This window comes from Hemitrygon akajei, chromosome 5 (genome assembly GCF_048418815.1).
Source record: "Hemitrygon akajei chromosome 5, sHemAka1.3, whole genome shotgun sequence".
NCBI classification, from domain to species: domain Eukaryota; kingdom Metazoa; phylum Chordata; class Chondrichthyes; order Myliobatiformes; family Dasyatidae; genus Hemitrygon; species Hemitrygon akajei.
In genome coordinates this window covers 31,927,761-31,939,563 of record NC_133128.1, presented here as the reverse complement: position 1 = coordinate 31,939,563, position 11,803 = coordinate 31,927,761, and the positions used below count along the sequence as shown (strand labels likewise).

Genomic DNA, 11,803 nt, shown 5'->3' with positions numbered 1-11,803 from the left:
TAGTGTGGAGATTGCAAAACCAATGTGATTACAGATTGGAAATGTTATACTGTAAATATTTTTTTTTGCACGTTCTAAATGCAGACTGTGAGAGATTCAATGTTTTGAAAAAGAAGCATTTATCAATTAGTCATTTTCATTTAATTGAGTTGTAAAATGAACAAACATCATTTTACTGCTTGCATCTTGGGCAGTAACCTACAAACTACCCAGGACACCTTCAGGGAGTGGTATCTCAGAACGGCAGCGTCAATTATTAACAGCCTCCAGCACCCAGGGCATGCCCTTTTCTCACTGTTACCATCAGGTAGGAGGTATTGAAGTTTGAAGGCACACACTCAGCGATTCAGAAACAGCTTCTTCCCCTCCGCCATCTGATTCTTAAATGGACATTGAACCCTTGAACATTTTTGCACATTTTAAAAAATCTATTCAATATACATAATTGTTTTATTGTATTTATTATTTTCTTTCTGCTAGATTATGTATTGCATTGAACTTCTGTTAACAAATTACACGTCACATGCCAGTGATAAAAAAATCTGATTCTGTTTAAGGGAAATTATGCACATTGTTTGCCTGCTGTCCACATCTTCAGAGGATACAGCCTTTACACACTGTCTGCATGAAATCTGTGGGTGTTGATTCCAAAGTTTTCCTATTTGTCTCTATGGATGTTGTCTCTTAACTCTTGTTGATCTTTGTTTCATGTTAGTGCTGTATTTATTCCTGCCCCATGGCACTATTTCTGTCAGGAAGTTGATACCTCACTCTTAATTGTTTGAGAAGGCCAACTGCCTTAAATTAGATTGTCAAAAAATTCAGTCCAAATGTGAGACTGATTGGTGGGGGGGCAGGGGGGTGTATGAAAGTACCATTTGAACCATAGTTCTGAGGGTTATGTAATTCTGAGTTCAGAGATGGAATTTGTATTTTGAGAACTATTGTACCCTGTCACCACTGCGGTCTCGTCACAAGGACAGGACAGCAAGCTGCTTTCTGTGCTGTTTACTGTTCACCTGTGCTGCACACCGCATTTTAAATCTGTATTACAACTTATGCTGTGATTATATGCTTTGTGGATGAACCATGGTCCAGAGGAACGTTTCATTTGGTTATATATGTACAGTCAAGTGACAATGAACTTGAACATAAGTTTGAATTAACTTCTCAATTGTCCTTTATTGTGCTGAAGGTAGCATTTCTAAACAATCAATTTGGAATGAAACAGTCAACTAATGGGTAAATGAAATGTCAAGTCTTGTACAGTACATAATTTCACACTTGATTGGAGAAAATAGAATGGGAAGAATTTTCAGAAATGTAAGATTTGTTTATAAAATTACTTCAGATAATAGTTTTTTTTGTCTTTCCTGTGTGTATCTTTCTCATAGGTTTCTACATTGAGGTTCAGAACAAATGCTTGAAGCAGTATCTGGAGCATGTTTCATTCACGGAATGGTAAACAGATAAGTTTAGATTGATTATGAGAAAGTATTCAAATTCATGTGATAATGCTCCTCTCATGAACTAATGAAGTTATTTCAGGGATTTCACTGTCGACCAATTTGACACCTAGAGTGATTTTTGGGAGAAAGTAAATCCTGGCATACCAGCTGATTTACTGGCTCTTTTTATATTATTATCTAAAAGAGACTAATGGATAAATATGAAAGGAATTCTACTAAGTAATAAGCTTTCCAAAGCAGAAATCATTGACTTAAGAAAATTGGCAAGAGGAGCAGAGATGACATTAGGTATAAAATTATGCATTGCTACCATATGGATCTCCAATAGGTCCACAATCCTGTCATAGAGGGCTCATGCCTCAGTGACCCAAAGAGCTGTGTTGGTGGGAGTCAGGGCCTTCTACTTTGGGTCTAGGTAGGGTCATGCATGTTGATCAGGTCAAAGTGTTGAGGCCAGGCTAAGAATGGTTCACCTGTCCACTAGGTTTAGGGGTTCAGCTCAGTGCTAACAACCCTGGTTAGTCAAAAAACAATTGTTTACGGAAACAGCGATGAAGAATTGTAAATAGACAGGGCAGAAGGACCTTCACTTCCCTAAATCCCAGCAGCATAATGGACAGTAAGTAAAAATAAAGTAAGCAGTCTTAAATTGTGATAAGAGATTCAGTAATAAATTTTAATAAAATTTAATACTTCATGAATATTTGTTGAAAAGGATCGAAGAATGGAGTTGTTTGGATTTCCTTCAAAGTGTCATGTGTCCTAATTGTTGGCTATCAGATACAAATATCCTTAAATTTACATCATCTACAAGTAATTGAACATATAATTGTATTTGTTTCCTCCAACCATCAGTAAGAATTGCTTGGGTTCTTGTCCTTGTATCCCTATTCTCTAACCCACTGCCACAAGACTGCATCTAGTCGACGTTACCTAAACAAAACCACAAGGGGTTCCTTTTGTACAAATAAAAGGTGGATGAACAAGCTAAAGTAACTGAAAATACAAATTTTCTCCAAAATTACTTTATTCCTTAAACAATAATTCAATAAAGGAATTTGTACCTAGTTCATGCAAACACAAATGTTTTATGTATGTACAGTTAAATCTTGTATATATAAAGCTCTTGTATTTTATAAATCCCCTAAATCATCTTATGTATTGTTTAAGTGTGCAAAAATAGGCTTCCCCAATAGATACTTTGCATAGATTACAACTTGCTTGTGTTTATCCTACAACATATACTTCTGGATTTGAGTATGCTAATAACCAATCAATTTCATCAATTATCAAGACTTGTTGAAAGATTTTAAATGTTTACTACATCGCTTCTCAAACTGACAGCTGTGTATACATGGATGTGTTCTGCTTTCTGCAGAATGTTAATCTTAAATTACAGGGTAATGGAATGGAAGCAAATTGCTCCTTCATAGTTACTATTTAATTGCTACAATGGATACATCTAGTGAGCATAATTAAGAAGGCTATGCTTTAAATTTCTATAACATTTGGTAACAATTTAATCCATTTTTTCTCATTCTGAATGCATAAATTGTTGGTGTGGTACTACTCAAACCTACTCATTTTCTAATACTCAACTTTTCAATTACAGTATCAGGACTGACTGAAATATGTTTCATTACAAGGAATAGCTGAGGACAAGCACATTTTGCATGCATGCCACATCTACTTTGGGGAGAGATCCAGCAAAAAATGAATGGCAATACAAGCAGGATTTCAAAACAGATTTGTGGTATTCTACAAAATAATCGTTTAATACTGTTGCTGGTTTGTATTTACTCTGCTCTTAACTAACTTGATTACATCAAAATTGGATTTACATAAGACCTCTAAACAACCAGTATGCACCCTCAAGGACTTTCTTTTCCTGTGGGGTGAGGGGCTGCAATAAAAAAAATTAGCTAACTTCACAGTGGCTGTGGAGTGAACTTCAGTTATCGATTCGGGGCAACTAATCAGAATTTCGGTTCTGATTTTGAAGAAACAATAGGTGTCTAAAATCTTGAGCTGTAGACACAAAATACTGGAGGAACCTAGCAAATCAGGCAGCATCTATGGAGGGGAAGAAAGTGTAATTACTTTAAGGCATCTCTCGCTGATTGCTGTGAGGATGCAGTGAAAATCTTTCTAATGACAAATACCCGAAGATTGTTCTCCACAACACTGACTTGCTGAGTATTTGAGCACTTTCGTTCTCTTTTTTTCCTCCAGAAGTCATTGTTTTCCTTTCTTTTGTCAGCATTATGAAAACGTTCATTTTATAATCATCACATGAGCAATTTAATAAAGGAAAAACAAAACCTTTATCACCCTAATTAACTAGCTTCACAGTCGCGAGCCACGCTGACACTGCCGTAAATCCTCTCGCCCCTGGAGTTGATTTACGGTAGCTCTCTCCTCTCACGACACTGGGGTAAAATCCGGTGTCAGTTTACGGCAACAGCTGAGGGACAGACGTGGAAGCGGAGAGAGGGATGGCGGCGGCTGAGGACGGACAGCTGGTACCGGGCGGAGGGGGCAGCGGTAGCAGCAGCAGCAGTTGGTGGGTGTCTTAACTTGGCTTATGGTCTGCCTTGAGTGGAAAGGAGCCAGTGGGCCTTGAATCTGTCCAGGGTGGCGTTGTCTCGGTTGGGGAGAAGTGGCTCATCACCATCGAGCCCAAGCTCAGCTTGAAACTGAGCAGAGGATCGAGTGAGGGTTTGGGCTAAGTGCGACAAGAGTTTCTTGATTTTACTTCCTTGTGTGTTACTTCACATCTAATGTAAGGCTAGTCATTTACCCTGCAATGGAGAATCGTCCATAAAAATCGGAATTCCGTGATGAATATGGAAATTGGTAGTTGTTAATCCAACGAGGCTGTTTAAACGACTGTAGCAGTAAAGCCTTAATCACTTCACAAAAAGTGTTCAGAAGTGCTGCACCTCCCCTAAGGATATAAAATATTTAAATATAATTACATTTAAAGAAATGAGTAAATCTTAAATTTTAAGCTTGTATCTTATTGGTTTCTGAAGTTCAGGTATTTTTGTAGCAATCTACTGAGTAAGTTGTATATTGAGACAGAAGTTTGGTTTATTTTTTGCCTTTTAAAAGAGTGTTGTCGAGAGGCATTTCTTACTTTGAAAGATAATTTCGATATGTAAAAGCACCAGTTCAAACGTTAATACTTTATTCCACACTATTAGCTCAAAATAATTTGAGTGAACTTAAAACAAAACTGGGTTTTTTGTATTAAAATTATTGTAAAAACCACAGAATTAACATTACTGTTCCTTAAATCTGCCATTACATACTAGCATGGATAAACAGTTAACGTATTTGAGCTTTCTTTTGTTCAAGGTGGCTAAATTGTTAAGATACCACAATGGCATTAACAGAGAACTCATCTTGTTGATCCTTTTTCTCACTGAATGAGTAGTGATAAATTGTGTTGCAAACTTTGCAGTTTCTGGACAAAGGGCAGAGCTTTGTGCACAAATTTGTTTAACAGTGTTCAAGTTATGTTTTAATGTGCATCCAATGGCTGACTGCTATGAGGTCATTACTGTTAATACTTTGGTTTCTGTTGCTGTCAAATATTTTGAGCGCACTTGTTATTTGTATGCTTTCAGTATGAAAAAAGGTGAGATGTGATGCTTATTAAGCTTAAAAAAAGTATTGATTCTGTTTACAACTGCACCTACGGGGTGGTAATTTGGGAAAAAGGGTCAGGAATCTGTAAAGCCATTAAAGAATAAACTCTTAAGGAGTTAGCAGTGAGAAAAAAGATCAACAAGATGAGTCCTGCCAAAGGGTTTCAGCCCAAAATGTTGACTCTACTTTTTTTCCATGGATGCTGCCTGTGCTGCTAAGTCCCTCCAGCATTTTGCATGTGTTGCTGGGATTATCAGCATCTGCAGATTTTCTCATGCTTGTGGTATGAGTATTAGACTGTTTGGCATTGTTGTTTTTGCAGAATAGAAGGAATTGTGTTGCTACAGTCCACAGGTTGTTTCACATATGCTGAAGTTTAATCTTATAACCGGTCTCAGATTATAATTTCATAGCAGTATTATGACAAGTTTGTTGGATAATTGAGGTTACAATGACATTTATGACTGTTAGGGTACACTAATAAGGCTCCTGACTATGTATTGCTAACAATTCACTGAAAAAAAACCACAAATTTTTGGAGGAACTTGGTGAGAACACAGGGGAGGAGTCAGTAATGATACGTGAACAAAGGTGGGATGAAGGATGATGTTATAGGCCACCTAATGGGGAGCGTGAGTTGGAAGAGCAAATGTGTAAGGAGATAGCAGATATTTGTAGTAAACACAAGGTGGTGATTGTGGGAGATTTTAATTTTCCACACATAGATTGGGAAGCTCATTCTGTAAAAGGGCTGGATGGTTTAGAGTTTGTGAAATGTGTGCAGGATAGCTTTTTGCAACAATACATAGAAGTACCGACTAGAGATGGGGCAGTGTTGGATCTCCTGTTAGGGAATGCGATAGGTCAGCTGACAGATGTATGTGTTGGGGAGCACTTCGGGTCCAGTGATCACAATAGCATTAGCTTCAATATAATTATGGAGAAGGACAGGACTGGACCTAGAGTTGAGATTTTTGATTGGAGAAAGGCTAACTTTGAGGAGATGCGCAGGGATTTAGAGAGAGTGGAATGGGTCAAGTTGTTTTATGGGAAGGATGTAATAGAGAAATGGAGGTCATTTAAGGGTGAAATTATGAGGGTACAGAATCTTTATGTTCCTGTTCGGTTGAAAGGAAAGGTTAAAGGTTTGAAAGCGCCATGGTTTTCAAGGGATATTAGAAACTTGGTTCGAAAAAAGAGGGATGTCTACAATAGATATAGGCAGCATGGAGTAAAGGAATTGCTCGAGGAATATAAAGAATGTAAAAGGAAACTTAAGAAAGAGATTAGAAAAGCTAAAAGAAGTTACGAGTTTGGTTTGGCAAATAAGGTGGAAGTAAATCCGAAAGGCTTCTACAGTTATATTAAAAGCAAGAGGATAGTGAGGGATAAAATTGGTCCCTTAGAGAATCAGGGTGGTCAGCTATGTGTGGAGCCGAGGGAGATGGGAGAGATTTTGAACGATTTCTTCTCTTCGGTATTCACTAAGGAGAAGGATATCGAATGGTGTAAGGTGTGGGAAACAAGTAAGGAAGTTATGGAACCTATGACAATTAAAGAGGTGGAAGTACTGGCGCTTTTAAGAAATTTAAAAGTGGATAAATCTCCGGGTCCTGACCGGATATTCCCCAGGACCTTGAGGGAAGTTTGTGTAGAGATAGCAGGAGCTCTGACGGAGATCTTTCAGATGTCATTAGAAACAGGGATTGTGCCGGAGGATTGGCGTATTGCTCATGTGGTTCCATTGTTTAAAAAGGGTTCTAGAAGTAAGCCTGGCAATTATAGACCTGTCAGTTTGACATCAGTGGTGGGTAAATTAATGGAAAGTATTCTTAGAGATAGTATTTATAATTATCTGGATAGACAGGATCTGATTAGGAGTAGCCAGCATGGATTTGTGCGTGGAAGGTCATGTTTGACAAACCTTATTGAATTTTTTGAAGTAGTTACGAGGAATGTTGACGAGGGTAAGGCAGTGGATGTAGTCTATATGGACTTCAGCAAGGCCTTTGACAAAGTTCCACATGGAAGGTTAGTTAAGAAGGTTCAGTCGTTAGGTATTAATGCTGGAGTAATAAAATGGATTCAACAGTGGCTAGATGGGAGATGCCAGAGAGTAATGGTGGATAATTGTTTATCGGGATGGAGGCCGGTGACTAGCGGGGTGCCTCAGGGATCTGTTTTGGGCCCAATGTTGTTTGTAATATACATAAATGATCTGGATGATGGGGTGGTAAATTGGATTAGTAAGTATGCAGATGATACTAAGGTAGGAGGTGTTGTGGATAATGAGGTGGGTTTTCAAAGCTTGCAGGGAGATTTATGCCGGTTAGAAGAATGGGCTGAACGTTGGCAGATGGAGTTTAATGCTGAGAAGTGTGAGGTTCTACATTTTGGCAGGAATAATCCAAATAGAACATACAGGGTAAATGGTAGGGCATTGAGGAATGCAGTGGAACAGAGAGATCTAGGAATAACAGTGCATAGTTCCCTGAAGGTGGAGTCTCATGTAGATAGGGTGGTGAAGAAGGCTTTTGGAACGCTGGCCTTTATAAATCAGAGCATTGAGTACAGAAGTTGGGATGTAATGTTAAAATTGTACAAGGCATTGGTAAGGCCAAATTTGGAATATTGTGTACAGTTCTGGTCACCGAATTATAGGAAAGATATCAATAAATTAGAGAGAGTGCAGAGACGATTTACTAGGATGTTACCAGGGTTTCAGCACTTAAGTTACAGAGAAAGGTTGAACAAGTTAGGTCTCTATTCATTGGAGCGTAGAAGGTTGAGGGGGGATTTGATCGAGGTATTTAAAATGTTGAGAGGGATAGATAGAGTTGACGTGAATAGGCTGTTTCCATTGAGAGTAGGGGAGATTCAAACGAGAGGACATGATTTGAGAGTTAGGGGGCAAAAGTTTAAGGGAAACACGAGGGGGTATTTCTTTACTCAGAGAGTGATAGCTGTGTGGAATGAGCTTCCTGTAGAAGTAGTAGAGGCCAGTTCAGTTGTGTCATTTAAGGTAAAATTGGATAGGTATATGGATAGGAAAGGAGTGGAGGGTTATGGGCTGAGTGCGGGTAGGTGGGACTAGGTGAGATTAAGAGTTCGGCACGGACTAGGAGGGCCGGAATGGCCTGTTTCCGTGCTGTGATTGTTATATGGTTATATGGTTATATGGTTATGGGAATAAATGGCAGGACCAGGGTTAGATCAGATGAAGGGGTAAAGAGAGAGAGAGACTGAGAGAAAGGAACACGACAGTTAGGGTCTCTAGTCCTCCAATATTTTCTCCTTTCCCATACCCATCCACCTGCTTCTGCCCCACTCCTCCTCCCCCCCCCCACCCACTGTTTTATTCACCTGCTATCTATAGATTTGACGCACAAGATCCTCTCCCCAATCTGGTTTCATTAACCCTTCACCTCTCCCCTGCTTCTTCCCATTATCACCATAGTTTCTTATCAGATTCTGGCACTGGTACTCTTATTGTTCCAGCTTGTCATCCTCCAGCAACTGCCTCCACCTTCATCTTTCCCTCCTCCCAATCTGTCTCCACCTGCCCTTTCCCCTCACAGCAGCTGCTTGACCTGTTGAGTTCCTCTTTGGGGTTTTTTTGTTTCAGATTCCAGCATCTGCTGTCTTGTGCATCTTCCAGTCACTCACTGAGGGGAAACAAAGTCTCACAACATTTCCCTTTGATTCTTGTGCCAATAATTCTCTTGTACTACATGCTATGGTTTTGAACATCCCACCAATTTAAATAGTTTCTCTTTCAGTCTATTTGGTATGACCTCTTCATTATTTTAAATACCTCTAGCAGATCCTGTCGAAATGTTACTTTCCATAGAGAACAATTCCAACTTCTCTAGTGTACGGTGTAGCTGAAGTCCCTCATTCTTACAATCATTTAATTAAACTATGATGTCCAGAACTGGCCTCAATATTCCAGTTACAAGTAATGGTTTTATGGCAGTGTGTCACGGGGATCCTAATTATTTTAACTACCTCTTTTTCATGCAGTTAGCTTTTCCAATGTAGTTCCTTTTTAGCTAATCCTTTAAGTCAAATACATTTTGTTGCTGAGACTCTATAATTTGTGCTTCCTTGCTTAACATCAAAATAATCAAATAGTACCTCTCCTTTTAATAAGTAAACCTCCTATTTCTATGATCATTACTCTTTTTTTCAAACAGAAGCAAAAAATCTTCAATGTGGGAACCACATAAACTATCGAATGGCTTATTGTTATTTAATATAATTTTACAGAGTAATGAAGCCAAGTAGTTGATTTGTACAATAAAAAAGTATCCTTTTATTAAAAAATTGCAGAGAACTATGGAATTTAGAAAGGCACCTATGCACATTTTTTTTTACTTCAAAAACTTACTTTTAAAAAAACTTGATTATCAAAGTTGTGCCTGATGATCCTTGACCTCATTCATGCAGTGTTTTTTAAATCTTTGCATTTCATTTTGTCTTGAAATTTAGACTCAAATCTTTTTGAAAATCAAGCAACATATAACTAGGAAGTTTGTTTCCCTTCATCTGCAGATTTTAGTGCATATCATAAGAAATAGGAGCAGGAGTAGGCCATCTGGCCCATCGAGCCTGCCCCGCCATTCAATAAGATCATGGCTGATCTGTCCATAAACTCAGCTCCATCTACCTGCCTCTTCCCCATAACCCTTAATTCCCTTACTATGTAAAAGCCTATTTAACCGTTTCTTAAATATATTTAGTGAGGAAACCTCAACTGCTTCCCTGGGCAGAGAATTCCACAGATTCACCACTCACCTGGAAAAAGTTTCTCCTTGTCTCTGTCCTATATCTTCTGCCCTGAATCTTGAGGCAATGTCCCTAACTCTAGTCTCATCTACCAATGGAAACAACTTTCCTACTTTTATCTTATCTATTCCTTTCAAAATTTTGTATGTTTCTATAAGGTTCCCTCTCCTTCTGAACTCCAGAGAGTATAGTCCCAGGCGGCTCAATCTCTCCTCATAGGTTAACCCCTTCATCCCTAGAATCAACCTGGTGAACCTCCTCTGCACTGCCTCAAAAGCCAGTATATCCTTCCTCAAGTATGGAGACCAGAACTGTACACAGTACTCCAGGTGTGGCCTCACCAGTACCCTGTATAGATGCAGCATGACCTCCCTGCTCTTGAATTCAATCCCTCTAGCAATGAAGGCCAACGTTCCATTTGCCTTCTGAATAACCTGTTGTACCTGCAAGCCAACTTTTTGCGATTCATGAACAAGCACTCCCACATTTGCTTAATTATCCACTCTGTATTTTCCAAGTCCTTTATCCTATTTCTATTTGGTTTTAAGCAATTCACAGGAAGATCCACAACTTTTACAAGGTTTCTGACACACGATAAGTCACTTCACTGAATTATGTGAGTGTTTTAACCTTCCAGTGGTGTATGAATCTTCAGGTGACCAGTGTTCTTGAATCAAGAAAATTGGCCACCTTTTATATCTGCATGGCATTTTGCAGTTCATTTGTTTTCACTTAATCTGCAATTGTTTTTTTTAAATATATGATTTAATGATATACACTGTGAATCTGGTTATTTCTTTCACTTCCCCTTCAGGCAATCAATCTATTTTGCTTCCCTCTATTGAGAACACCATCTGTGCATGCAGATGTTACTTTTGTCCAGACAAATTTACTCTCAGCAAAAAGAATTGAGATGGGCAGTCAGAATGTATTTTAGTCTTTCAAAGATATTAAAGCTGTTTTTCCAAAATGTCCTATTGATAAATGAACCCAAGATAACACACACATTGTTATTTTCATCTATTTCAAGATTCAAGATTCAAAAACTTTATTGTCATTCTAACCATACATCAGCTCTGCAGGGCAGAATGAGACAGCGTTTCCCAGGAGCTGTGCAATCACAGCATAACAAATACAACACTAAGTAATAAACATAACAATAAATAGTAAAACACAACAGCCACATGTTCAATGCTAAAACCTGGTTCTGTCAAAAAATGAATTGTTAACACGTCTTTTTACCCCCCTTTTTGTGTACCCTTATGGTAACTGCAGTCACGTTATTTCTTTTAGGGTTTTTAATTAAAATTGGGTGCCATGGTAGTGTAACGGTTAGTGCCGTGCTATTACGTCTTGGGATGTCAGCGTTCAGAGTTCAATTCTGACATAATCTGTAAGGAGTTTACTACATGGGTTTTCTACGGGTGCTCCAGTTTCCACCCACAGTCCAAAGATGTACTGATTACCAGGTTAATTGGTTATTGTAAATTGTTCTGCGATGAGACTAGTCTTAAATTGGGTGGTGCAGCAAAAAGGGACAGAAGCACCTAGTCCATGCTGTACCTCAGATAGATAAATAACATTGGCATATAGGATTTCGACTGAAGGAAAAAGCAACTCTGCATTAGGAAAGTCCACTTTTTGTGTCTTTCTGAAATCTACATCATTTCAAAAGTCACGTTTGTTGTAATTTCTGCAACATTCTGATTTTGTGGCTTTTTAATGAAGCAGTTAGAATCAGATTTATTGTCATTGACTTGTGACATGAAATTTGTTGTTGGGAACAGTACAGTGCAAAGACAAAATTATAAATCACAAAATGAATATTGCAAAATCATAACAAGGTAGTGTTCATGGGATGTTCAGAGAAGTAGCTGTTCCCAAATTGTGCG

At 38.5% G+C, this 11,803-nt stretch overlaps 1 protein-coding gene across 3 annotated transcripts in view; it reads left to right on the top strand.

The window, feature by feature from the left end:
- The first annotated feature begins 3,919 nt into the window (after positions 1 to 3,919).
- Positions 3,920 to 11,803, top strand: part of tbc1d23 (TBC1 domain family, member 23) — an 89,054-nt gene continuing 81,170 nt past the window's right edge. For 2 of the 3 annotated variants that reach the window (XM_073045141.1, XM_073045140.1), the window contains exon 1: positions 3,920 to 4,032. In XM_073045141.1, coding sequence (XP_072901242.1) covers positions 3,965 to 4,032 — 68 coding nt within the window. In that variant the 5' untranslated portion in view covers positions 3,920 to 3,964. The remainder of the gene's footprint in view (positions 4,033 to 11,803) is intronic. The other variant, XM_073045142.1, reaches the window with a different exon arrangement.